The sequence below is a fragment of the Haliaeetus leucocephalus genome, unplaced genomic scaffold, assembly GCF_000737465.1.
Source record: "Haliaeetus leucocephalus isolate CR32 unplaced genomic scaffold, Haliaeetus_leucocephalus-4.0 Scaffold848, whole genome shotgun sequence".
Taxonomy (NCBI): domain Eukaryota; kingdom Metazoa; phylum Chordata; class Aves; order Accipitriformes; family Accipitridae; genus Haliaeetus; species Haliaeetus leucocephalus.
In genome coordinates, this window is record NW_010973284.1 from 13,879,417 (window position 1) to 13,906,746 (window position 27,330).

Here is a 27,330-nt window from a genome sequence, read left to right on the forward strand (position 1 = left end):
TCCTGTGACACCATGCCGATACCCACCCTGCTGCAAGCGGGACAGGCTGTCACCCACAGTGCTGCGCTCTGGGGACGGGGACTTCACCCAGTAACACAAACCTCCCGTCATCGTCACAAAGGCCACGGCTGAACGCCGCTGACGTTCATGCTTCTCTCGCCTGCCTTCTCTTACAGGGCTAACACGTCAGCCCCTTTCGCTGGTGCCATTAGCCGTAGAGGACTGCTGGTGAGGGTTGCCCCGCGAGGTGGAACAGGCGAGGCTGACGGGTGTTACAGGCACAAACCTCTTGGTTTACAAAGGCATACGAAGCGTGGTTCACCCAAACGCCTTTCACATACGCAACAAGGGGCGGCATCTTCACCCCACGGTGGAGCCCCCTTCTCCCCGCGGAAGTTTTCCCTGTCCCTTTGGAGGCAGCCCCACAGGTCCCCCGGGCTGCTCCTGGCTCCAGGGTTTGGCCTGGGCCCTGGGTCCCCCGGTGCCCCTCAGCTGGGGCACGGAGCTGGGCTCAGCCGGAGCAGACGGAGCCACCCACACCGCTCCCGTCAGGAACCTGCACGAGGAGGGTTCCGGCAGCCCTGGCGCCGAGGGGTTCACGTTGGTGCCACGCAACCACCGTTTGCTCACCCACCTTCTCCTCCGTGGGTGGGGAACCGAAGCTGCTGCCCAGCTGACGGCGGGAAGGGACTGGATTCCGTCTCTCATCAACACATCTGTGGCTCCTACCCAAGACAGCTTGGTTTGCATAATGCTCTTCAGCTGATTTTTTTTATAATTGTCAGTTGGGATATAATTTATAATGTCTGACAAACTGTGGATTTTGTTCCTAGATCAAAGATTGCATCCATAGGGTATAAAAAATACAGTTTCGAAGCATGGCAAATACTTTGCCGTGTTTTTACTGGCACTATATTCTGGTCCCATAACCCCTTCCCTTGTAAAACTGATGGCACGTGATAGAAAAGCCAAGCCATTCACTACTGGCTTGTGTCATGTCTTTGGAGATTTGGTAAATGGTAAATGTAGCTGAAGGATTTGAGTATACAGCTACTGGTGACTGGTAATTGAGGCTCAAAAGCTAATATATTATGGCATAACTATATGCAGCTGCACAGGGGTTTTTTTAAAAAAAAAACACCTTGCGGACAGCGAGGACTTGAGATCAGCGCTAGTGCAGGCAGAAGAGCGCTGCTGTGATGGCAGATTAAATGCAACAACACTTGTATTCAGTGTCTCAAACTTATAACTCAATATCCCTAAAACACCACACTATAACAGTGACACCACGAACCATAACACTCCTCGAAATAAGGGTCCTCCCTGGGGGCTGTACGGGCTGTGCCCAGCTGCGAGGGCGGTCTCCCCAAAACCCCCAGCCCAGGGGTTGCAGAGTTTCGCCCCCACCCCACCCTCCGCTTTGGGCAGCAAACGCTACATCCCCGGTCACCCCGGCCGTGCTGCTGCCGCGGGGCAGGATCATCTATGCTTTCTGCAAAACCTGTTTGTTGGGGAGGGCTTCGCCTTTGGGGGTTTCTTTATAGAACCAAACCCTCATATTTTCTAGATCATTTCTCCAGTATGTCAAGAACGATTTCAAATCCCAGCCTGTCCCCGCAAACTCTCACAGCTCTTTCACGCTTCATATTTCTCCAAAGGATGTAACTTCAATTAAAAAGAGAAAGGAGAAAAAAAAAAAAAATCCTAAGAAAATGGCGAGGGTGACAACCAACGTTGCTGTGCCCAGGACCTGCCCTGGACAGCGTTTCCTTCCAGCTGTGCTCGGCTCCCTCCACAGCGGCAGGGGAGAGGGGCAGCGGCTGGCTGAGGCCTCCCCGCAGCCCTTTGCGAGGTGGTCACCCACAGCCCACGTCCCCCCGCAGTCCCACGGGTGCTCCGGCTGCCGCGGTAGTGCTCACCCGCAGGTCTCCTGCCGGGGCGTTACTGCTGAGCTTATCGCACCCCTCCCACCTGAGCACGGGGGTTGGAAGACGAGAGTCCCCCCAAAACCGTGTTCCCGCCTCGGCAGGCTGGGCAGAGAGGAGCCCCGTGGGCTGGCCCCACCGGAGCTGGGAGCTCATGCCAGAGCCCCCCGTGGAGCCCAGCTCTGGGGGTCATGCCAAGCCCCAGCTCCAGCCTCAGGGGTTCCCCAGGAAGGCTGCGCTTCCCATCACTGCTCCGTGTGGCTTCAGGCAAGCAGAAAACCCACCAGCTCCCTGCTTTGCTGCTGCTGCCTGGTAGTGCCCAAACACTGCCTGCTGTCAGCTCCCCACCACTTTGCAGCGCAAGGTACCATGACAGCATTTAAACTCTATATAACTGTATATTCACGCCTGTCTTTCAAACATATTTCCTTTGGTACTAAGGACATTACCTTTCCAAACTATGGAACTTACACACGAACAATAAAACACCTCACATACGTGCATCCATGGAAGGTACCAAAGCTGCTGGGGAAAGCAAAACAACACAATTTTTACAGAATGTTCTCAAGTGTTTCCAAAAACTAGCTAGTGATTACCTTTCCACCCCGCATGGTCATAGGTAAGTGCCATTTTTCTTCATTGTTTTCTACTGATTTTAAGAACCAAATAACTTGCTTCTCTTTTAATTAATTTACTGAAGATCTACATTTTTAACAATTCAGTAGGATCACATTCTGCTTTGCATTAAGAAACTTCAATATAAAAAATGAATGTGTGTTCAGTCAGTAATAAAAATGGCTGGACGTGTATGTGTGTTAATTGGGAGAATGCTGATGAATTAAGGCAGAAAAACTTAAGAAAGTACAATAGCATTTCTACTGAAATTTGTGCAAAACTCCTGATGGCTTAAGCTGCCAACAATCTCCTTGATATCGATGGTTATGTCTACACCATCTCCTTAGGCTATTCTCTGAGAAACAAATTCACCCAGCATGCATACTCAGCCTGCAAGCACGGCCTTAGGGGTAAGCAGAAAACATCTTCCGGATGCACTGGAATCCTTTGGGCTCCAGAGCTCACAGCAGACGAGCACGTCCCTCACCGTGCCCACGCAGACCCGCAGCACTTGGCAGGAGGCAGAGCCCACCTGCTGATGGTGGCGACAGCGAGGGCTCACGCTGGGCACAGAGGCTGGGGCATCTCACCCTCAGTGCAAAGGTCTGGCTCTGCTTCGGACCCTGTGGCAGGCAGTATACTTGGCTAACTCCACCGCGTCCTGTTCAAAGACCCCGATTCGCACTAGCTTCTGCATGTGGTGCACCAGGAACATAACGTGTTCTTGACTCCCTCAGAGCAGCCTTGTCCAGTGGCATGAAATTCAGGCTTATTCCCTGATCTTGCTGTTCCCTATGGCAGCACTGGCATGTCGCGTAGTTATTGCAGAGCACCACGGCTGCTTTGCTGCTGCAGAGGGTGCTGCATCACACAGAGGTGAGTGGTTCCTGCTCCGGGTGCACACGATCCCAGCACCAGGGAAGAAAGCACCAGGGGAAACAAGCAGGAGCCTGGTACCACAGCTACCCAACCCATATCCCTGATGGGGCCTGACACGGACACGTGTCTGGTGCACAGAAGATGGTCACAGACTCAAGAAGTCTACGAAATGGGGGGTGAGGAGAAGCAACAGAGACCGCTTCTTTCCATAACCAGTGAAATTAGGAAGCCTTCATAATTTTTTCCATGCGTGGATTTATTACAAAATCAGATATTTAAGGGCAATCGTACCAGTTTCTACAATAATAAAGTTTAATACTTTAAATTACTTGGGAAGATTCCACACATCCTTAAACACTTCATTTAGTATCTCTATTATTCCTTAAGATAAGTTTTCTTACACTACAACATAAAAATATTAAAGTGTTTCTGTTTTCTCCTGTGCTGCAATGTACAGCTTCATGCACTGCAGTCTTCGTTCTCACAAGAACATGCTATGTGTGCATCAACAGTGTCCTGTATATCCTCTGACTTCTGGTCGAACTTAGTCTGTTTGTCCGTCAGGCTGGTAGCCGAATCTGATGGGGAATAAGAAATGAAAAGTAAACAGTATACTTCTGAAGCAGTTCTGCAAGGTACAGCACTTACCATGCACCAGTCATTAATTACAGTGGGCTTGGCTTCTCCTCACTGGCTTACATATTTATGTTTGTCTAAGTCACGCAGAGATGTTCCAGGAATTTAATTAATTAGCCAGTTCTACCTACTTCCATGTAGAATTTTATTAATAACACATTTAGGAAAGCATATTATAGTCTTAAAGGAAAAACAAACTTGGAAAACAGACATGAACCTATCATCTATATAATCTATATCTACCTTTTATGATCTCTTATTATCTACAATATACCTATAAAAAATATATCCTCCTATATCACTGCACCTGTGTGCAGGAATCTCATCCACACCTGCCCTTCTACTGCCTAAATCAGCTTGGTGAAATTGGATCACACCCAAAGGCAGCTATATATAAAAAATACAAGGCAAGGATCTCTGCTGCACATGATCAGATGTGGCTGAGTCCTCACAGGCTGCAATACACAGTTTTTCAGTTGAATCACAATGTTGACTGTGCTGTTACTCTGCCCTTACCTTGTTAGCTCAAAGCACCATGAAGGGAAGTTCAGTTTAGTTTTTAAATTCCGGTATAATGAAAACCATAGTAAAATTATGACAGAAAACCATCTCTCTCACTAAAGGAAGTTTTACGTATTAATGAAAACAGGGAAACATCTTTGGTCAATACCACAGTAAGTCCATCCCTACCTGTGGATGTTAGATTATTCATACGTTTCAAGTGGGTAACTGAGTCAAGGCACCATTTATTTAGACTTCTGTGCAGCTCCTATTCAGTAGGATTTCTGTTGACTTACCAGCTGGGAGACAGTGGAAACCAACAGTGACTGGAGTAGTCTTGGTGGCAGAGCATCCTTTCATACAGCGCAGGACAGGCTCTGTAGAATAGCACTTGGACTCTACACCCACAAGCTGAACTGTCTTCTCAAGCTTCACAAATGAGCGTCGCAGTTTGCAGGCTGTAACATAATAATTGGTGATAGTTTATGTGCTTACATTCAAAAGCTTAAGATCCCCCCAGAAGGACCCATCTGCCAACACCGCCAATTTGCAAACAACTTTCCTCTATGAAAACTATATTTTCATCATAAGTGAAGCAGCGTCACTGACTGATAAGCTTTTCAAATCAGCTTATTAGATATAGAGCTACTGAAAGTTAATTTCAAATGCAACTGGTTTATTTCTAGGTTAGCATGTAGAAACATAGTCTGATGTACTTTCTAATAAACATTTTTCAAAGTAAACTGGCTTACTGAATAGCTGCAAAACCACATTCAAAAGTGTTGAATACTCAGCAGTGGAAATAAAGGGGGGATTTCTGACCAAATAAAAATAATCACTGAAGAACTACACTATTACCACTGTCATTCAGACACAGAATTGCTGTAGAGAGAGACCAAAAGTCATTGCTGCCAGCCAGTAATATTGATCTCATTTTGGATTCCCAGGACTAGCAGTTAGAAGTATGTGAGAAGCTAAATGGACCACAATTTATTCCTGACTATAAGCTTTATTCTCTAAAATTCCAGCCATTTCCGCCATATGTTAAATGGAACCACAATATGTGGTAACCACCAACCGTGGGAATATTATTTGTGTACATGCATGTGGACTCTGCATCCCTCTAAAGCAAGTTTGATGCCCAGTATTCTTGACAAAGACATAGAAGAATAACAGTTAATGCACAGCTAAACATGTAGAAGTCATCTCCAGGGACCGAGGAAGTCCTTCCCACCAGGACAAGTCTTCTTTACAAAGGCAACGTGCCTGTTCTCCTCGCAGCACTATGGTATGCTGTTGCATCATAACCTCAGCTGAGAGCATCAGCACACCATAAGATCCTAATCTATTGGAACACTTAAAATACAGCTTTTAATTTCAACCATGTTATTAAGTCCCTGGAACTGCTCATACACTTGAATGCTTTGCTTGACAGGTTGCACTGGTTCAAAAACCAGGTGGTCAGCCGTGGTAATAACTACTAATCCCCATCTGATTTTTTGATGGGTCAAATGCTGGAAACTGATGTCTGGAAACTGTTGTGCTTAAATCAAAGCATTCCATGTGAATTTATCCTCTTACATTTTTTTCTGATCTTCTTCTAAAACTCTTCAAAACTGACACAAAGATTTTGTTTCAACTTGGTTATTTAATTTCATCTGACTTGTGTATTTTGGCTTGTTAGTTTAACTTGTAATTTCTTATTTCTTTCTAAACTGGCAAATAATTTTAATACTTAATATGTAAGTTAATAATGTATCCTTTTAAAATGCTTTTTATTTCCAAAATGTTTACAGATTCTAAATTTTCTAAACAGATTCTATATTTTGTAAACTGCAGTAATATTATGTTAAATTTATTAGAGCTTGCATACCTCCTGTGCAAGGCTTTTCTTCCAAAATCCAAGAATGCCCAAAGCTCACTGCATCTTTAGCTAGATATCCATTGGGCATCCGGTATTCCTGTTCACATTCTGCGTCATATTTTCCACATATTCCACACATTTTCCCTGCCATCCATAAAGCAACTTGAATCTTTGAGAAAAAAAGTCAAAACCATTTCAAGTTTAAAAAAGTAATACCTATGGAGCAGATTTTTGCTATGCAGGTAGGTCCCTTCCAGTATAAGTTAATGCACAAATGTTTAAAATCTCTTTAGTAAGAATTCAAAAGAGTCTGACAGTCAGATGCCAAACTCCTGTTGTGCTGCAGCATGTTTAACTGTTACAGCCTTTAAAACCCTCTGTGCTAGTCTAGTATGTTATTAGTAGTCTAGACTGTTAATATGCTGAAGCTTTTTTCTGATGGATGTTTTCATAGTATAGGTGATAGATACAGTATGGTTTGTATGATTTCTTACATTCCCATTTCACATTAGTGCAGCCTTTAAAGCATTCATTCATATTAAAAGAATGGCTGCATTTTTGTTGATTTGAAGAACTATACAGCTGTAAGAACAGTGGACAGGAGCTGAAAACTCATTTTTCTTGCAAATGCACTGCTGGCTTAGTGTGTGTACGCTTATGGGCCCATTTCCCAACACATACCTGTACTGCAAGAATAAGGTATTTTTGTTGGTGAAAGATCCTCACTTCTCCCCCTCAGAAATAAATAGCAGGACTGTGCAATCCTGTAGTGTCATCTTCCCTTTGGGGTTTTTTGGGTCCTGCACACATTTGGCTTTGCCAAGGTATTCTCTTGCACTCATACATACAAATTTAAGGGAATCCTATGGAAATTTCTCAACACTCAAGCTTATGAAGAGAAAGAATGATACCCTGAATGTGTATCCATCAAAGTACAATTTATCAATGCCATAGGCTGGAGCAACAAGTACAAGCCCTTGCTTTTCACTGTGGATCCACAGAGGAGCACCTAGAAGAAAACAAAATAAAACAAAGCAAAACCAAAACCAAAACAGACCCGACCTAGCTTCTTTAAGAAAGAAAAAAGCAACTGTAATGTTTCTAAAATGTTCTTGTCCTTGATATTCCTCAATTGTTCTGTTCAAGAAAAAGAACATACAGCAAAACAATGTAGAAATGTGTATATATAGAAAATAGGTGTTTGTAAAAAGTTGGAAAACAATTTTAATGATCACAGATTTATTCATTTTTCTTTGGGTTATTAACATACTCATATTTATTTTTAGAAATTATTACAGAGCTGTCTATAGCATCTGTATAGTTGTGCAGATATACAAGGCCCTGAGTACACTATTGCGGTAAGAAAAGACAAAGAACACTGTCACTGAAGCCATTTCTAGCACAATTATCACTTGCCAGGTACATAAGAAATAGGACATTGCTCAGCACTGACAGGTGCTAACCCAGCTTCAGCAAGATTTAGCCTGATTCACATACTACAGCTCTACAGTCAGGAAATACCTTCCTTGTATATAGCCCCTGACTGCATAGCACAGAATGAAACAAGGTCCTGCTGTACCTTTCACAGAAAAAAACCTGTTCCTGCTTTGAGAGAAGCAAGCAGGCTATTTTACCAGTTCTCCATATTTATTCCTAGCAGGTTTCAGAATGCTAACCAGATTTATACCTACAGCTCAAATTAGGAAAAACATTGGTACACAAGTGTGGTGAATTTTAGAGAACTCTAATTCAGAAAGTTTTAATCAAGCAAGATTTTTCAGTATAACTGAAACACTTCTCAAATTTGGAACTCCAGCAGGAGCTGCAGTAATGTGTGAAAAGGAGGGACCTTCATATCAGTTATATCTTGCTTAGTTTGGCCACTTCAAGAGCTTAACACTCTAATCAGTCTTTCTAAATGTTCCTATACAAGTGAGTAAAATACATGTTCTTAAATAGAAACTTACAACCAAAGGTAGAAATATTTATTGGATACAAACTGATGGAATCTCTTTGATAGGTTTTTTTTTTTCTTTCTTTCTCCTAACACATATGTGAAAATGAAACAACTGATGCTGCATCACTTACCAGTAGATATGTATGAAACATTCGTCGTGGGGCTTTCAACCCCATCTATCAGCAGTTTCACCTGCCCTTTCACAGAACGCATATCAATTTCCCTGTTAAGGAGAAGAGCGTTCATACCCTGTTTGTATCAGGTTCACATGCATACAGCGACAAAGGCGTTTTCCTGCTCACTAAATATCACTGGTCACAGCATAAGGTCATTTCAGCTACTTCAATTACATCAAGGGTATTCTTGTCACCTAAGATGCAGGATACCATCATCAGCATCACATTCAATATGCATGGAAAGTAAATGAGGGAAATGCTGAAATCCCATGGGCTGCTAACCATTGCAGTAAAGCTCAGATCTAAGCTCCTCTCATGTTAAATGGGGTCAATGTAGTCCGTCACACTCCCAGCATCTGGCAGGAGTTACTTACTGACTGCCAAGCTTGATGTTGATTGCTTTCAGGTTCATAGCTTCTTCAGCCTTCCTCATCATCACCAGGAACTTAAGGTCAGAGCTGCAATCCTGAGCCAAGATGTGGTAGCAGTTTGCTGGCATTGTGTAGTTAAACTGAACTTCGTTAAAGGTTGTGATCTTGTTGTGGGAAACTGAGCAGTGAGCTGGTTAAATAAAATGCCAGTGAGTGTTTGCTCTTCCATAAAAGAAAGTCATTAAATGGCATATTTTATTTTTAGTGCTATATTATTTTAGCTTTATATTTTTTTCTACTAGGTGACATTTTTGTATGACTCTTGGCTACTAAGCACCCATAAATTCTAAAAAAAGGCATGGAAAATATACTCCTCTATCTAACAAAATATAATTGCCAGAAAGTTTAAATGTTATCAATTCAGATAATTGGTATCTTGATCCCTGAAATGCTGATGATTTCTTTACTATATGCACAATATTATCTCCCAGTTGAACCATCCTCGCATTATTACAGCACATTTCCTAATTAACTGGAGACAAATAATCCCAGAAAAATTCAGAAGGTACTCAAGTAATTTGGGAGACTGAGGATGTCATGCTTCTGAGCCTGATTAGACCCTGACCTTTCAAATTCTCGAGCACTGCAGAGGGGGCTTCAGCAAAGACATTCCAGATGGGAGGCTGCAGCTCTGAAGCTGGTATCCTCGGACCTACAGGGAGTGACAGGGGAAGCCTCATGGCTTTTTCATAGAAGATCATCTGAAAAGGAATTCAAAAGCACACTCAAAATACACTTGTGCCAGGTATTCACAGCAAACAGCTGAGGTCAGCTTTTTCTCCTATTTGGAATTAGACTTCAATTTCTTCTACTTTGGTTGACACAGACTTTATGTGAACACAACTGATCTGACTCACTGTCCATGAGCTTTTTGCGTCTGCTTACAGTTTTTGCTCATGGTGTGGGTCACCATTCAGATATTATTTGGGAGAGAATGAATTAGTCCCCTTCAAAGGTAGTTAGGTGAACACTTAGTGAGCTACTACAGATTGAAACACACATCATTATGAGTACCCATGGCACTCTCTTTTTCCATGAACAAAATCACTCGATAAATATTCTTGGATGTAATATAAGAAGGTTGAAAATAAACAAAAGTTGTTTTTATCATTTGCACCCAAACTGATGCTTACTTAATTTTTCTTTCTCAGAATTGTCCCACTGTAATTAAAATGCAACAGTCTTACTTTCTACTAGGAAAAAATAGGAGACCAATAATAATATTTCATAATTACATCAGGAAGCTTGATAACAACATCACATGTTCTTGGAGAAGTTAGAGCCACGATCACCCTGGCTTGTCGAGAAGGATTCTTGTCTGTTTTTTCAGAGAACCCCAGCATAAACGCAGCCCCAGGGACAAACTTGTAAAACCTTCAAAAATTCAAATCAGAAAGATCTGGTGAAATAGAGGAGAAAAAGCAGCACACATCCCAATCAGGTTGTCTCACGTCTGTGTGTAAGTAGCATACAGAGTCTTCAGGATCATTGGTTAGGTCCCCATGACCACACTCTGCTTTACTGATCAAGTGTTCAGTGAAAGGAAGGATCTGTTCCTCAGTTTTCAGTAATTATGTCCAATATAAAGAATTACTGTACATTACAATAGGATGGCTATGATCTCCCACTCAGCTTTTATGTCTGAAGGCAGTACTTGGACAAATCAGAGAATAAAATAATAGCTGGTACTTTAACCACTAGAATCTCGTGGGTGGATGCTGATTTTTCCCAGCTGACCCATATCATGAACAAGTGGCACTAAAGACTAAAACCTCACCATTCTGCTACGGATCTGACACTTGATGGAACTTTAGGCCACTCCAGTTTCACTTGTACAGCAGGGTGGGCAGCAAACCGCCCAGTTACCAGCTCAGTTGAAATCTTGTAGTCCTGGCAATTCCGGCCCCATTTCAGGTAAGCCTATAATGGAGAGATAAATGGTCCATTTTCAAATGCATGGAACATGGTTTTCCTGTGATGCATACAGCTGTATATAACTATTTTTGAGCCTTACCGCTGCCTTGTGAGCATTAAGGACTGAAGCATCAGCACAGAGCTTCCACTTGCTTGAATCTGTGAGGTTTGACACAAACACCTGCATCCGGGGCCTGATGGAGTCAATATCAGCATATACCACGAGCTGGAGGCCTCCTATCTTCTTATCATTACGAATGCCATGAAGAAAAACAGCTAATACTGGTGTTTTAACATCTCCCAAAAACTTAGGCTAAGAAGAAGGGGGAGAAAGTATGCAGAGAATATAATTTAAAAAAAGAGTTACCATGGAACATTTTAGATGCAAGATCTAGATGGATAAATGAAAAGTAAGCAACTGAACTGCAAATATATACCAGCATATGTACCACACGTATATACATGCCTATAAACTCTCATGCATGTGTCTTTAGTGTGCATGTGCCTCTGCATGCACAGATGGATTTTATCACTGTATTTTACATGAGCCAAAAACTTGTGCCATCTCCTGAGCTACAGCTGATACTGTGGAAATATTCACATCATTAGGATACAGTAATGACTATATGATTTGGGCTTCATTGTTAATACCCATATATTTGACCATGAATGAAAGGGAGTGGTTCAATTTGACTAACAACATCAGCTGTCAGTTGTATTCATCACTCATTCTCACAGCAATAACATCCCCCAGCTAATGTCCTCCTGTTTCTCTCTCTGGTTGGTCTGCTGGCTTTCACCTCACTCTTCAGCTGCGAGTTCTGTGGGGCAGGTGGGTTTTGTGTCTGCACAGCACCCTAGCACAAAATATAATCCAGGACATTGTCTTCAACATCAAGAACCTCCCCCCCCAACAGCAGGGCCTTAAGCATGCTGCGACCTGCAATTCCTTCACTCCATCATTAGACTTCACTTCATCACTTGCCTCAGAGAGCAAGCCTGCACACATCAGACTGGGTGGTGGTGAGGAGCCAAGGTGCCCTATGTCACCTCTGGAGCATGCCTTCTGCTGAGGCTCCCCTTTGCCTTGGCCTCCACCACCAACATCCTTGCGCTGGCACTGCAGCACCTCAACGTCCCTGCTGGTTGCAGAGGTCACAAGATCAGTCTCTGCAGGCATCTGTTGGATGGGATTCCCATGAAGGAAGGGTCACGGTGCAAGTAAGAACGATCCTCACCTCACTGCAGAGGAAAGTGTGTGGGGGACCTATGGTGCGTGTCTCACTCTTGATTGATACCTGAGACTTGAGAGATTGGTATTTCTCTCTTCCCATTATCCTAGCTGTACAATTACTGCAAGGTCACAGCCACTCTGCCATTCTTCCAAGCTGTCAAAAACCCCTTAAAATGATGCAACTAACCCAGGAAGCAGCTCGAGATGAGGCATGACTGGATCTGGTAGAAGAATAGGTGCTGCTAAGTGGGTCACCTGAGGGTTTCCTTTTTGGGAACTGCAAAAAGAAAACACATTATGCTCAAGAGGGTAACTTAAAAGCATCCTTGAAGAAATTGTACTAGGCAGTGCTGCAGAATACTCTCTGTCACAGCACTTGGTATTGGTAAACTTGCATTCCAACCCTGAGCAGCTCATTGACTTGCAATATGCTTTGTCCTGCTTAGTACATGTGATCTAGCTCAGAAAAATGTTGTTTACCCAAATATATCTGACCCCTCAGAAGAGACAAATAAGGAATATGTCTAGATGAGAATTCCCTGTGTGAAAAAAACAATGGACCAGAGCAAGTCAAACTGAACCAGCCTCTTAATTCAACATAAAAGATCAGAACTGGTTCATTTTACTTCTGGAAGGGCCTGATCAACTGGAGGACACACTGAATGGACCAACTGAATAGAGAGGATCAACTGAACGGACACACACAGCTGAACTTTTTACTTTTTGAGGAACACTAATATCAAGTACACTCCTCCTGGCTGGCTCATGCCCTAGTAAGAATCTTCTGCTGAACTGAAGTACCGTCAAATAAGGTATCCTCCCACATTTGTCAACATTGCTGTCCCGGTGTGTATCAACAGTGATTCCAACCCAAGAAACCAAGTGATCAAAGCCAGTCAAATGACCCAAGCTCTTGATGGTAGGATCTTTACTCCTCCAAAGTGTGCATCCCCACTGCCTCGGTAGAGCTTTGCATCTACTTTGCAGAGCTGCAAATGGCATCGTGAGCGCAACACAAAGGAGAACATAGATCTCAGTCTTTATGCATCTCAGAAGAACCACCACTGTTGATTTGGTCTTCTAAATGTTATCAGTACTGTAATTTCCCTTAACAAAGACAACAAGTTGCCTTTAAGGTTTCCATTTGACTCATGACAGATTCCATACTTAATTTACTGAGGAAATAAAAACTCACCTCTTGTCTATGCGCTGATCTAAAGCGATACTGATAAATTTCATGATCTCCCTTTGAAAATGATAAAAACAAGAAGATGAAAAGTCTCAGAAGAAAAGAAATGCTGCAGTTACATTGAAATCTGAGCACTGGGAATTAAGTAAGAATTTTACCAATTATCATTCATACATAGTTCTGTATGCTTTGTCACAAGCACATAATGCAAGATTTGAAGTCTTTTTGTTCCTACTGCAAAATTAAGACAGAAACGTGCAATATATATTGACAGAAAGTAGTAAGTTGGCAAAAAATGGTTCCCTGCCTATAACAAAAGTTTCAACACACTTGTGGAAACTTTTGAGATGCTTTGAAGTAGACATCTGAGCCAATGATTGCAGGTGTGTTTGCAGAATAAATTTTGCAATTTTATGTTGCTAAAATTTACTGTGTTAACTCATAATTTCATGATTTATGATGCAAATCCAGCTGCCATCAGGAATGTGATTCATGAACATTAGCAGCATCAGTAAACTTAGTGACAGTTACCCATATTTTGGAATAGCTGCTGCTGCTGCTGCTGCTGCTGCTGCTGCCACCTTCCAGATGTCCTGAATGATGCCCATGGCTATGGTGACTCAATGACTTGCTGCTGCTGCTGCTGCTGCTGCTACTGCTGTCATTCAGATGACTTGAGTGATGCCCATGGCTATGGTGACTAAATGACTTCCTACTGCTGCTGCTACTGCTCCTACTACTACTACTGCTACTCTTGCTGCTGCTGCTGCTACTGCTCTTGCTGCTGATGCCACTACTGCTAGGGCTGCTGCTCTTGCTTCTTGCATCTTTATTTCTTGCTTGCTTTACTTGATCATTCTCATCTTCATCCACAGCCTTTTTACGATCAGGAGAAGCAGCAGATGATGAGGAAGAAGAGGCAGTTGAGGAGGCAGAAGATGAGCTGGAGGGATTTTTTGCTTTGGGGTCTTTCCCAAGCTCTGTTAGCATAGCATTTCCCTTCTTAGAAGGTTGCTTCTTCTGGTGTCGCGTTTTATTTGCAACCTGCAAAAACAGTTCAAAGAGAAGTGCAAGAGAGGGGATACATCTGGTTCTGTATTTACAAAGTAAAACTTCTCTGGGTGTCAGACAAGCTGCTCATATAAGCCTTTCAAGGGACAGCAACTTCCCTGCCTCACTCACCGCAGAAGCTGCGGAACTCCCTTAGATCCACTCCGCCTAGCTGAAATCTAGCCCAGCATGGAGGACCAGTCCCAGCTGGATGCACCCCGTAGGGTCAATCCCTCCAGATGTGGCACTGGCTGACAGGCCTGGCACTGGCACCTTTCAAACTAGCCCCATCCTTGCTTTTCCATGCCAGCTTTCCACACTGAACTTCAAATTCTTGACTTCATTTATGGGAGAATATTCCTCCCTCCCATGCTCAAAGTCTCTTACCTTGAACACATTTTCAATGCCTAGAATCTTCTTCAGTTTAGCTTGAATGTCCTCATATCGAGATGACTCATCCTCTTCCTCAGACTCTGAGTTTACCACATGAATTATTTTCGAAGCTGCTCTGGATCCTGCCTGAATCTCCAGCTGAATTTTGTCAATATCAGCATCTGTTTGAACTACACACCAGTTGCCCATATTAGAAGGTTATACTGCTTCAAGTAGCACCGACAAACCTAAGATGACAAGGCTTGTGCTCAGTATTGTACCTGGTATCAAGACTATTTTAGCTTCATGTTCTCCAATTAATCTGTGCAAATACGTATTTTTTAGGAAACTGGCATCTTGTGATCTTCTGGAAAAGCAGAGCTGACAACCAAGACGATGCAGTTTGACACAAATGTCTCGTTTATGAGTTTTTCTTCCTGTGCCATAGCGAAGATCCTCTTGAGAGCTATAGGCATGCCTCCTTGGCATGCTGTCAGCTCCTTGCTGCATTGGAGATGAGTACATGAATACCACTGAGAGCATATCATAGGCAAGAGTAAAACTGCAGACATGTGCATCACGGAAAGGGTAAATATTACTGTATAAGCAAAAAGGAATAGGTTACCATTGTGGAACCTTCACTGGAAGCTCTCTCTGACGGTTTGAAAGGTTCTTCCACAATATCTGATGAAGCATCTTCTGGGAGAATTGAAGTCCTCTTTTCAACACCTAGCTCTCCTAAATTTCTTGATACAGCAAAAGCCTTATGTCTGTTGAGATATGCACAAAAGATGGTGAATTATTCCAACTCCTTGTCTTTGAATTAAATGAAATACATCCCTGTCAGTATCATGTGCCAGCAGAGAGACATGTTGTTTGAACATAGGGTTTGTATATGCAACTATATGTATAAACATTATTAAAGAGTTCATGACAAACATCAGTTCCTTATATCACAGGAAGTTTTCAAAATCTGGATAAATTTAAACAAATTTCCAAAACATGAAAGGCAATCATTTAAAAAATAAAAATTAAAACCCCTAAAAGACAATAAAATAATAAACAAATAAAAATTAAAACCACAAAATAATAAACAAATTAAAATAAAAATCTCCTAAATAATTTAGGTGTCTTGTGACTTTTAACTCCCCTGTTTCTATTCCTTGCTCTTTATCCCAAAGGTTCCGCTACACACTGAAAAGTCACTCTGCCTACCTAGAAACCTCTGTAGGAGGTCAGTGAATGGTGAACTTTAAGGTTTCAGCAACAGGAAATATTCTGAAATAATGCTACCGTACCTTCCAACCACTATCTCAATTTCCTCATGGCATGGATTTGTTTCAATCTTAATATTTTTCACTTTCACGTCTATCTTGGCATCAAACTTCATTGGCACTCTTGTCAGGACCTTGCCTTGAATTTCAACAGCATGTTGAAAGTATTCTGTGTTGACACCCATTGTTGCGACTGTATATACGTATAAACTGAAACAGAGTGAAGTGGTCAGATGTAAGAAAGGTGCTCTTTTTTAACAGGTGGTTCTGCCTTTTCATAAAAAACCTCCATCATATGTAAAGCCTTAGAAACCTGCCATACCCTGGGTTTATGTCAGACCGAATCTGCATGGTGGATTCAAGCAACTGGGAAGGTCTAAAATCTCCAGTTAAAGGGGGGGTCATCTTTCCATCAACTGCAAACGACAAAACAACATTTAAACACCGTAAAAGTGAAATAAAGGATTTGAATTTAAGCAAGACACAGTTTTCAAGAAGAGGTAATATTTTTGTTAATACAACAAATATGGCTGGAAAACAAGACAGACTTTGGGGTACATGAGATCTTTCACGAGTCTGAAAAATACTGAAAATATACAGAAAGCTTGTTCTGTAGGCAAAGGTTCTGATGCAATATATTGAAAATGGAAATAAAAATATAGTAAGAAAATAAAGAGCTAACCCAAGCTGAAAGCTTGTTAGTTAGTATAACATTAAAATTTCAGAAACGCGAGGAGCCAGAAGACAGAGTAAATGGTGGGCAACCAGGCTAAACAAACCCTGCTCTCCAATCTTTCCTCACATCAAGTGTGAACATCTTGTACTGCGGACCCCAAACTAGACGTTGTACTCCAGATGCAGCCTCAGGTGTGCTAAATAGAGGGGGAAAATAATTTTCATGTTAGCTCTGCTCTTGCTGTTGCAGCCAAGGATGCAGTTGGCCTTCATCACCACAAGAGCACACTGCTGATTCACTATACCAGCTTATCCTCCAGGCCTCCCTGGCCCTTTTCTGCAAAGATGCTTTTTGTCTGGGTGACATACAGCTTATACATTGGATGGGTTACTCCATCCCAGGTGAGGGACTTTGCCTTGCCTTTGTCAAATTTCATCGCACTTCTGTCAGGCCATGCCCTCCAGGCTGTCAGGGTCCCCTGGGGTGGCAGCCTGACCCCCCAGTGCAGTGACTGCTCCCACCAATTCAATGTCATCACTGACACAGGTTTGCTGAGGGTGCCTTCTTTTCCAAAGTTCAGATTGTTAAAAGAGACCATGCACAAGTGCTAACAACAGAGGAATGCTGCTCATAACGAGCCACCAATTAGACTTTCATCTGTTGACTACTCTTGGAGATCAGCAGTCCAGACAGCCTTCACTCACTTTGTAGCCCATCCACCCAATCCATACCTCCCCAACTTGGCTACAAGGATGTCACTTAAAAAAAAAAATAAATAAATTAAAACACCCACAAAACTAGGAACAGGTTCAAAGATCTTATTAAATCAAACTAACAAACCAAAAACCAAGAGCAGTGAAGAGTGGGCACATGCGAGACTTCTATAAAGAGCACAAGTACATGCACTTCTCCCTTCATTCCTTATGTGGTGTCAGCAGAAGGAAGGGTCACTTTTGCCTAAATGAAAAGTCTGCTGCACAACAAACAGTATGAGCACTGAATTGACTTCTTGGTAAGTATTCGTACTTGCACATTTATTCTTTTAAAACAGAGCTCTCTGTCTCTTTTCACAAGCACTCTTCTCTACCTGCCTTCTCTAACGTTACTGGTAGTCATCTTCGGATTGTCCTGTGTTTTCTTCTCTGTTTAAATCACCACTGAATCCTGCTTAGCTTGTCTGTGCATCTCTCGGGAGCCATCCCCTTCTGCCCATGTCTGCGTCAGCTCCCCATGCAGCTCTTGTTTTTTCTGGCCTTGAATGGTGTGACTTTCTCTCTCTGGTTTCCCAGATTCTCACCTCAACTTCTCTGTCTTCAATCCATTCAAAGATGAGGCAGAAATCAGCTGTGTCCAGCTTCTCTCCAAACACCTTCACCCCCTCCCCTCCACTACAAAAATAAGTTCTTTTTCTAACTTCCTGGTTTTGCCCTTCCTTCTCCAGCCCCTCTTAGCCTGTCCCTCTCCCCCCCTGCTCAGAGCTCGCCCACCTGATCTCGTACACCCCAACCCACCGTTGACGGCCGCACGTGCCAGAGCGGTCGTGTATGACCCGTACTCCAGTGGCAGACCCGTGCAGGTAGGAACGATGTATCGCAGCTCTCCCAGCCACACCGGCTGCGTCCATTGTCCTGCGATGCCGTTGCGGATTTGGCTGATGATTCTCTTCATCACTGTGTTCCTGTCAGCAGGTTCTAGCACAGTCTGCAGTAAAACAGAGGTCCGAGAGGTTTAGATATAAAAGTACAACGGTGTCAAATCTTGCAAAGAAAATTAGGGGTCCCTGGTACCTTCACAGCCTGATGCAGGACTTCCTTATTGATGTTGACGTAGGCCAGCTCTTGGCCAAATATCTTCAGGTAGGCTGATATCAGGGGGGTTTCTGTTGGCAGCTCCTTCCATCCCAGCAGCTAGGGAACAGAAAAAGAAAGAAGCAAAGTTCCTTAATGCAACACTTTACAAATGATAATTCAGCAAGGTGATCAAACCCATCACTGACCAAGCTGCAGTCTTCCATTGCTGCTTGCGTTTCCTTGCCACTTTGTAAATAGCTCAGTGTCACTAATTCAGACGTACGCCCTGTCACTGAGGTGCCCACGAATAGCCTCCTGCCCCATGCTCTGCATTCTCACGCAGTAACATTGACACAGAGGGTCTGGGGCATTAGTACCCCTAAACCCGGTCTGAAAGCACAGCAACGAATCGCCTTTTCTCTTGAAGACAAGACTTGTAAACTAAGTGAGGTAGATGAAGGGAGGGAGGAGGAAGCCTGCCAGGCACAAGACAGACACCCGCTGCAATGCCCTCCTCCCCGCTCCTCCTGCAGCCACACCTGGGGTGGGGAGGAGGCAGGGCCAGGGCCAGAATTTGCAGAAGCTATCGCAACCGTCGCAGGAGTGACGTCCCCTGCACGTCTCTCTTTCACAGAAACACTCAAGCTGACCGCTAGGCGGGTAGTTTACCTTCTGAGACAGGGCTTAACCAGCACAAGAAGCCCCACTAAATATTCCCTCACATAACCCACACGTTGCATTACTGAAAATACCTACAGCTTTTCCAATCTCCTTTATCTTTTTGTATGTGGGATATTCAGCAAACGGGATGTTGCGTTTCATGATGATGTCTGTGAGGCCTTCCACGCGGACACCAACCTACCAAAACAGTGTGCAAAGGAGCAGTCTGAAACGTACTTACAGAGACAAAACTTTGTGGTCAATTTTAATTTTAATTTGCTTTATTATTGATTTAGGTAAATATTTACCTCAACCAAATCAGCCACTGACCCTGCAGAATATGCCACCAGCTTGGAAATTATTGCCGATGGGAACATCGTTCCTGGGCTGTTCATAACAAAGACATCTCCTGCAGCACCAACTTTGTAGTTATCTATGGCAGAAGTAAACAAAAGACACAGCTTTTCTCTAACCATTCTGCTTATCATTCAAGATCATATTTCTGCAGCTTTTTCCATTGCCAACTCTAACTTATAGCATTACATAAATTTTAACTGTTTAGGCCCAAATTAATAAATGGCTACTCATGCACTTTTAAATATGTGACTGTCACATTTAATTCAATTTCTTATTGAAAGGCAGAATGCCATATTTCTCCAAAGAACTTAATGTCTCTGAAGAATGGATTTCTGAAGTGAAAGTTTCCTGGTCACTGAAACGCTTTTACTCACCAAAGTAATCACCAAAATGCATGACCTTGCTATACCGATAGCTCAGCCTGTCCAATTTGGGGGCCAGCAGCTTAAGGGCGATATTGCAAGCCGAAGATCTAAACAAAATAAGAAAGGTAATAATACCCAGAAATAAGCTGCACCCCATCAGAATATAAACTGAATTCAGTCTGTCAGCAGATGCAGTGCTGACTAACAAGAATGTAACAGAACTTATTACTTGCAGACGATCGACCACTTTGTTCCTGTCTCTACTTACATGTTGTACGTGTATGGCAATCTGCTCTTCGACAAAGCCCTCATGTGGGAATACACGAAACTGGCCACTTGCAAATTGCTCTCCTTCATTGCCACATTAGCTATCGTTGTTATTAAGGGAAGGGCAGGCCTTGTCTCAAAGATAACAGCACAAGCCATCATTCGCACTTCGGGGGGAAGCGACTGGTCTGCAAGGATCTGGATGAGATATCCCTGCACCTGCAGAGGAAAAACAGTGTCTGGAATTACCCATACTGGAGACTTCTTCCGCAGACTGGATCCACATGTAACCCGCAAGAAGTATGTGAGGGGGGTCATTATGCCTGCAGAAAGGTTTCCTGATCTTTTTTACTGCATGGTTCCACATCATTTTACTAAGACAAATGAAGCAGCCATGGAGGAACAGCCCCCTGGAGAAGGGCTGGCACTGAATCTGAAATAAATGTCCATATATCAATGTATTGGGTCAACCCACCACAATCAAAAAGACATCAGCATAGCTTTTTGCATTAATGACATTCAAAGACCAGAGAATAACGTTGGAAGAAACAACTGTAGATAATAAGATTCATTCTTTGGAGTAACTCCACTAACTCAGTGAGCATGTTTCACTATTTTAGACCACTTTTAAAAGCAGAGCTTCAGCAGCTCTCCAAAGACAGTCTGCGTGGATGATGTCTCATATAGCTCCTATATCTACACCATCTGAAAGGCAGGAGTCTTGTCTACGATTACCATACCAGCAACCTCAGCAGGAGGTTGGAGGTGACTCATCCAATCTTAAGGGAAGGGTCTAAAAGAGGCAGAGCGATGTCGACATTTTGTCTGGGAGGTCAATAGAAAGTGAGTCTCTCTCTCCTCCTGACTATCGAGGCAGTTTAAATTATATGTCTGACTTTTAGGTGGCTAAATTTCCACTATATATAATTAGCACAGGACTTAATTGGTTATGACAGATGACTAAAGAAATACTGCTGGTATCCTTCTGGAAGGTTCCTACTGACTAATAATTATTACAGCTTAGCGGAAAACATCAGCTGAAATATAAAACTGTATTGTGTTGTTCTTAAAAATAATCCTTTTTTTTTTAAACATGCTGAATCCACACACATGATACCATTCAACTCATTACCCGTACAGTATATATTCTCTAATTCACTAAGTAAAGAAATCCCTGACAGATCCTACTTACTGTTTTGGGGTCCTTCCAAGCTATTTTTCTCAAGGCCATTATGGCATCAATCTGAACATGGATGGGGATATCAGAAGCACTGGATGAAGATATGGGAAGGAACTTCACGATGCGCTTGATGCTGGCTGGTTCTCCCATGTTGCCAATGCACTTCAGAGCTAATTTCATTTTGTCTTCACGGCCCCTGCTGATCGCTTCATCTGCCAGGTCATGGATGGGCTATAGACGAAGCACAGTTCAGTCTTCTCCTCCTAATGTATAGATTGTCCACAGTGTTCCCCTTACCCACTGAAAAGCCTATCACAATAAAGCAACTGGGTTTAGTAAAATCACTCAGTGATGGCTTCTCTCAGGATTTTACCTTACAGTGCGAAAACTGTGTTTTCAGTGATGAAGCAGATATCTACGTTAATAAAATGATTCATTGCCTTTTTTCTGAAGGAGCTATGAAATGTGTATTTGCAAGTCCAATTGCCATTTTTATACTGTATCTTAAATGAATTAAGCTAATGTAAGTAACATTACTGAGCTATTAAGAACAACCTAACAAAAAGCCACCCACCTGAAGAGCTTCTTTTGGACAAGCTGAGGTCTGAGAACAGTATCTATTGATCACAGAACTGTATCCCAAGTAGGCAACTTGCTGAAGCATGGGACTTTTCTGGATTCGAGAACTGGTCACTAAATCCTGGGGGGGGAGAGGGGGGGAAGGGGGAAAAAAATTAATTTGGTATTTAATACAGTGTTTCACATAGCTTTCAGAGCAGGAAAATAATCAGAGCTTATCTGAGGGGAGCAATTTCAGAATGATTATTGTTCACATCCAAACAAATTAAATCAGCTTGTAAACATTTTATTTGCAAGCTTCACTTAGGAGCTTAATTCCCAATTAGTTTCAATATATAAAAGTTTACATAGCACCATTTTGATTTTCCTCAACTGAGCATAACACTGAAAATACAAAGATTATGGGTAAACATCAATCTATAAATAGAATATCCTTAGAACAATGTGCAACTCAATTTTATTTATGATGCATTCTCACATCATATCTTTTTTTCCTATTTAAGAAGAATATTGACTAGAGATGGCAAAAATCCTGTTCAGAATAAATGATTCATTATAGCATCAAAATATTTGATGTTTACATTAATTATTTACAATAATTGATGTGTACATTAATACTTTCAGTTGCAGCACTTTCCAGTTCATAGGAATAGTTTGCAATTAAAAGAGCTATTCAAATGACATAACACATGAATCACCATTTGTTTCAGAAGCAAGAGACTGAAGTGGACAAAGTTTTGTCTGTAGAAGGCATGACATGTGATCCCGGCAAGCTAAAGTGAGAATTATTCTCAGAAGCTGTTAGGAGAGAAGGGCTTTTATATCCATGTAGCAAAACGAAGACACAGGACTGAACTCTCCTCCCACATATGTAATGTTAAAAGAAATGAATGATTCAACATTTGCACAAAACTGGTGTACAGGAGAGGAGAATGCAGTCTCTAATGTACTTAATAATCAAAGATTGTCATCAATTATCATTCCTTTTGTTATCAGATAGGAGAGATTCACATGGATTTACTCACTGCTGCTGTTGAAACAGTGTGTTCATCAGCTTTCAATAAATGGAGAGCAAAAGAAATGCTTAGAAGAGTCTGAATGTAGCTAAGGTCATCATTGCGAATTCTGGTCTTAATGAATTTGAGTGCTTCTGTGGTGCCTGTCGCAGAAACGGCACTCAGCAGCCATCTCCTGCAAGCAGGTTAAAAAAAAAATCTCAATTCTCCAAAAATGAAAAAGTTTCTTGTAAGTTGGTATGATGAAATACCTGTAGCGGGGTTTATCTGAAAATTGTCTCCAGATGGACTCAAGACTATCAGCGCTTGCTATCCGGCAGAGCTGGACAAGCTCCAAGAATCTGTATGGAACGTCATCGTGGAAATCCTGTTGGTTATTCTGGACTATGTGTTGCAGTGTTTCTGCTATCTGTTATAAAACATGAGAGAGAGGGCATACATAATTAAATCCTTTGGAATTCATGATCATTGCTCTTTTATTCATTTTTTTATTAGGAAAGCAATTTGAAGACCTAAAAATACTGTACCCGTTGCTCGGGGTTTTTCATCTTGATTAGCTGCAGTGGCATCTGTGGCAGTACTGACGGGAAGCGGTAACGAAGGCCTCCGTAGCTCTGCATGGAAATGTCCGGGGCGCTCCCCCGTTCACTTCTCACTTCAAGCAAGGTGAGTTGTTGTCTGTCAAGAGACAGGTGTCACAGGAGGAATGAATTAACTTTCTTCCTCCACCTGCCTTGGCTGTTTGTTGGTTCAGTGATACGGTGATGGTATCAGTTTTACCCTTTAACCACTTTTCTTATCATAGTAAAGTCTTACTATTTGCTAATGGATAAAGCCTTCTAATTGGAACAAAATAGTTTTAGAGCTATCTACAATGAAATCTTTCCTGAGGAGGAGCTAAACCACCATCTCCTGAATGAGAGCTACCAAGTCAGTGTAAACGATGATCTTATTTCTATGTGCACCATCTTCCTCCTGACACTATAAATTAGCCCTTTTTCAGGACAGACAGAGTAATAAAGTTGCATTCTTGCAGTATAAGCAAGCAAAAGAGCTTTTCTCCTTTTCTTCCATGTAACTGTAGTGCCAAGTTCACCAGGGTACAAAAAAAGAATGGTTCACAGAATTTTTAGGAGTGTGGAAACCCCAACTATGAGTACTCACAGCTCTACCCAACTGCTGGGGAGCTCAAGTCTCACTTTACTTTGACTGGGAGTGAAAGGGGCTGCCAGAATCTATAACTGTTCTCACTTTGGGAAGCAAGCCCATGTCCCACCTACCTTGCTTCCATGACAGCAACACCGGTAGGTTCACTGAGTGGTGAGATCTGATATACCTGCTGTGACAGCACTTCGGTGATGAGAGTACCGCTGTCTGACTGCTTCAGTTTGTAGGAGAAAGCCGCAGTCCCTTTTATGAGCCTTCCTTTCTGGAGGAGGACAGAGAGACCCCAAGAGTGAATGGGAACAGAGTGGCCATGCTTGTAATTTGGAAGATCTTTTCACATCTCACGTACCATCATGTCAACAGGACAAGGATAGATGTAAGCCATTCCAACACTCTTCATCACTTTTTCCTGGCAATTATTTTGGTCTACGGTTTTGGTAACAGAGACTCGGCTGTTCTTCCTGTCTTCCTGGATGACATACCTTGTATGGCAAACACCTCCAATTCCAGCCTGTGCACGTCAATACAGATAATGAGATTTCCCAATTACATCAGGATTTCACTGCCTGAGAAGAAGTTTTACTGAACGAAGATTCTGAAGGAGCAGTATGAGGGTAAGGACCTACTGAACAGTCTTAATTATGCTTTGAAACCTGTTAACACTACACACAATGAATCCTATCGAACTAAAAAATAGACACATGAACAGTACTCAGTGAGGGGATGGAGTTTAAAATGAAAAAGTAATCAACTAATTAATATCAACAATGAACAAATAAAATGGATCAAGTAGCTCTATCAGGGAAGCCATATAACAAATACATTCACAGCTAATAATTCTTTTTTCTTCAAAGGACTGCATGTTAAGTCTTAGACAAATGTCTTAATAGGAATCCAGCCCATATAATTCCTTCAACACGTACACGCACACATTTTCTTCTCTGTGAACGAAAATCGTCTTTTTTGATAATGAACATTTGAAAGTAGAAACTTGAAGGAAGAGCACCTAAAGACAACACATCCTTTAGGTACAGTAGTTTTAGCACAGAAAAAACAAACCTCTTGCAATTCATACACATTCTGTGACTTTTTAATGGTTATCTGCATCATGTTCAGTATTCCTCTCACTATGTTAACACACATATCGGGGCAGTCTTCTGGGCCATAAATGTTTCCAATCCGTCCACTACTGTATTCAAACTTGAAGGGCCGGGTAAAACACGAAGAAACCATTTGCGTGATTTTGGAAGATCGAGTAAATGAGTCCCTGGGCCAGATGCCATTGTATTCCTCGAATTGTGGAGACCGGATCTGGGAGGAAATTAAGAAAAGATACTTATGTGAATAAAATCACTTTGGTTCTAAATATGCAAACAGATTGGAAGAAATTAACATAATCACTAGTTATATACTCTTTCCTTCCAAATGTAGGCTTAGAAATTTATACAGCAGTTTATTCGTCTCTTGCTTACACTATTGTAAAACCAGTACAAACCCTGTGGGCTCAGCAGTGTTATTTTATCTTACAGAAGCAGTTAACGTATCGCTATTATCTTCCAGGGACATTTTAAACATTTTACTTGCATTAACTTTATAGGGAGAAAAGCTGATTCAAAAAGTAATTTTTAAAATTCAAATAAAATTCTCCCAATTTTTTCAGCCTTAAAATAAATGTTCTGCTTTAGGTGAAATTTAGCACTTAAAAAGTTTATATCATTCTAAATGGCAAAAAAATAAAGTTTTAAAATGCTTCATTTTAACTCCTCTCCTTCCAAATTTTTTTAACTGTACTAGTTCCTATATTTGATTCTGTTACCAGCTGGGCTGAAACCACAACAGATTCATATTTGTAAATTGCTTGAATCAACCCAATTATTTTTTTAAAATAATGAACAATGTATTTACAAACCTCCCCCCCCCCCCCATATTGAGACACAATGTAAATCAGAAGCAATTGCAATAACTTTGGCAAAAATTACTGCCAGTTTAGGTGTCTCAGAGCACAGCCTGGTGCACGCCATATAAGAATTTCAGGGTGAAGACTATAGTGTGAAATGCTATCCCATAGCCCATAATTTTGACATCTTGCCCTCATCAGTGAAAGAAGATCTACAGCTCAACTACAACCAGCGAGAGCTCTGACACTGAACTCAGTGCCCAAAAAGGAAGCTCTGATTTGTATCTAAATCAAACAGACAAAAGTATTTTTCTGAAACATTTATTTCAGATGGGTCAGATCCTGTCTCTGTTGATGTTGGCAGAGGCATGATTTCACATGTACAGAACTTTTACTGCATTATCCAAACACTAAATATTATTACATGCTCCTTTTTGATGCCTTTCATTTTTCAATCCTTCTTTCATCACTTATCACTTTTTATCCTTAGCTTTTATCACTTTCTATGTCTACGTCTATTAATTGCCTGCATGACAATGATTTTACATACCCAAGTCCTGGCTTCCCAAAGAAGTTGGAAATGCGTGTTGAGGCTACAATCAAATCTTAAACTCAGAGCAGGCTTGAGCGCCTTCAGTTAGAAATAAACATTTTCTAACGGAACCCCTGATTTTGGCACCTCTTTTTCTGACACAAAGTCTTGAGGAACACCTGCTACAAACAATTTCCGCAACAAACGCTGGTAAGTGACCGGGTGCCAAATCACTCATCACTTCTGAAACTGTAGCTTGCAGATCATTCTCTGACATCCACAGCACTAAGTCTCCAGTTGTGTTTCCTACAGTTTTCCTAAACCACAGATTAGCTGGATGCAGTTATGACTGTGATTTATAGTTCACTGTTGCATGGTACATTTGGAAGAAGACATGGTACCTTGAGGAGGTAAGTGTTCTCTGACAGCCCACTGATCTCTAGTTTGCTGCTCAAGCGCACGCCGGCTTTGGCTAAACTTTTTTCTTGAAGCCCATTCAACACCCAGCCTTCATAGCTGTACAAGTGGCTCTTTCTGCTACTGAATCCAGGGTCTGTGGGGAATAATAGCCATTTTCACAATACTTGCAAGCGTGTTCTAATAAACCGAAATCACAAAGTCACCAAAAGAAGGTTATAGAAGGAAATCTACTTACCAATGTCAAACTTCTGGCTACCTGCAAAAAGAGATAGAAAACCACATGAGTAACATTCAGTCTAGATCCAGCTGTTGCCACTGAACTTAAGGAAATTTTGGGAAAGAGAGATGAAGGGATATGTAGGCTTACCTACAAGGGTGAGCGCTAGTGCAAATATGATTCCCCTCAT

The 27,330-nt window shown here is 42.0% G+C and overlaps 1 protein-coding gene across 1 annotated transcript; it reads right to left on the bottom strand.

Annotated features, from left to right (window-relative positions):
• Positions 1 to 3,878: 3,878 nt before the first annotated feature.
• On the bottom strand, positions 3,879 to 27,330 carry LOC104841117 (vitellogenin-2-like). Its single transcript, XM_010582571.1, has 35 exons — positions 27,291 to 27,330; positions 27,159 to 27,179; positions 26,905 to 27,056; positions 25,134 to 25,385; positions 24,424 to 24,585; positions 24,188 to 24,336; positions 23,435 to 23,585; positions 23,159 to 23,316; positions 22,917 to 23,082; positions 21,887 to 22,012; positions 21,325 to 21,543; positions 20,134 to 20,351; positions 19,875 to 19,972; positions 19,452 to 19,576; positions 19,240 to 19,341; positions 18,481 to 18,600; positions 18,205 to 18,394; positions 16,340 to 16,433; positions 16,042 to 16,227; positions 15,369 to 15,513; positions 15,025 to 15,247; positions 14,759 to 14,934; positions 13,853 to 14,365; positions 13,328 to 13,378; positions 12,320 to 12,409; positions 10,999 to 11,211; positions 10,762 to 10,904; positions 10,220 to 10,358; positions 9,550 to 9,685; positions 8,928 to 9,114; positions 8,509 to 8,600; positions 7,332 to 7,429; positions 6,430 to 6,589; positions 4,853 to 5,014; positions 3,879 to 3,997 (listed from the first exon to the last, which is right to left on the bottom strand). Exons 1-35 carry the CDS (start codon positions 27,328 to 27,330, stop codon positions 3,879 to 3,881), a joined length of 5,376 nt encoding a protein of 1,791 aa, XP_010580873.1.

What these genes read in the sequence shown, in the direction of transcription:
- LOC104841117 (XM_010582571.1), bottom strand. Translation starts at nt 27,330, where the DNA reads ATGAGGGGAATCATATTTGCACTAGCGCTCACCCTTGTAG. An exon ending in GTCCAAAAGAAGCTCTTCAG is followed by an intron (nt 21,544 to 21,886) that starts GTGGGTGGCTTT and finishes CTTCGTCTATAG; the next exon opens with CCCATCCATGACCTGGCAGA. An exon ending in TAAAGGAGATTGGAAAAGCT is followed by an intron (nt 18,601 to 19,239) that starts GTAGGTATTTTC and finishes TCTGTTCCCTAG; the next exon opens with CTGCTGGGATGGAAGGAGCT.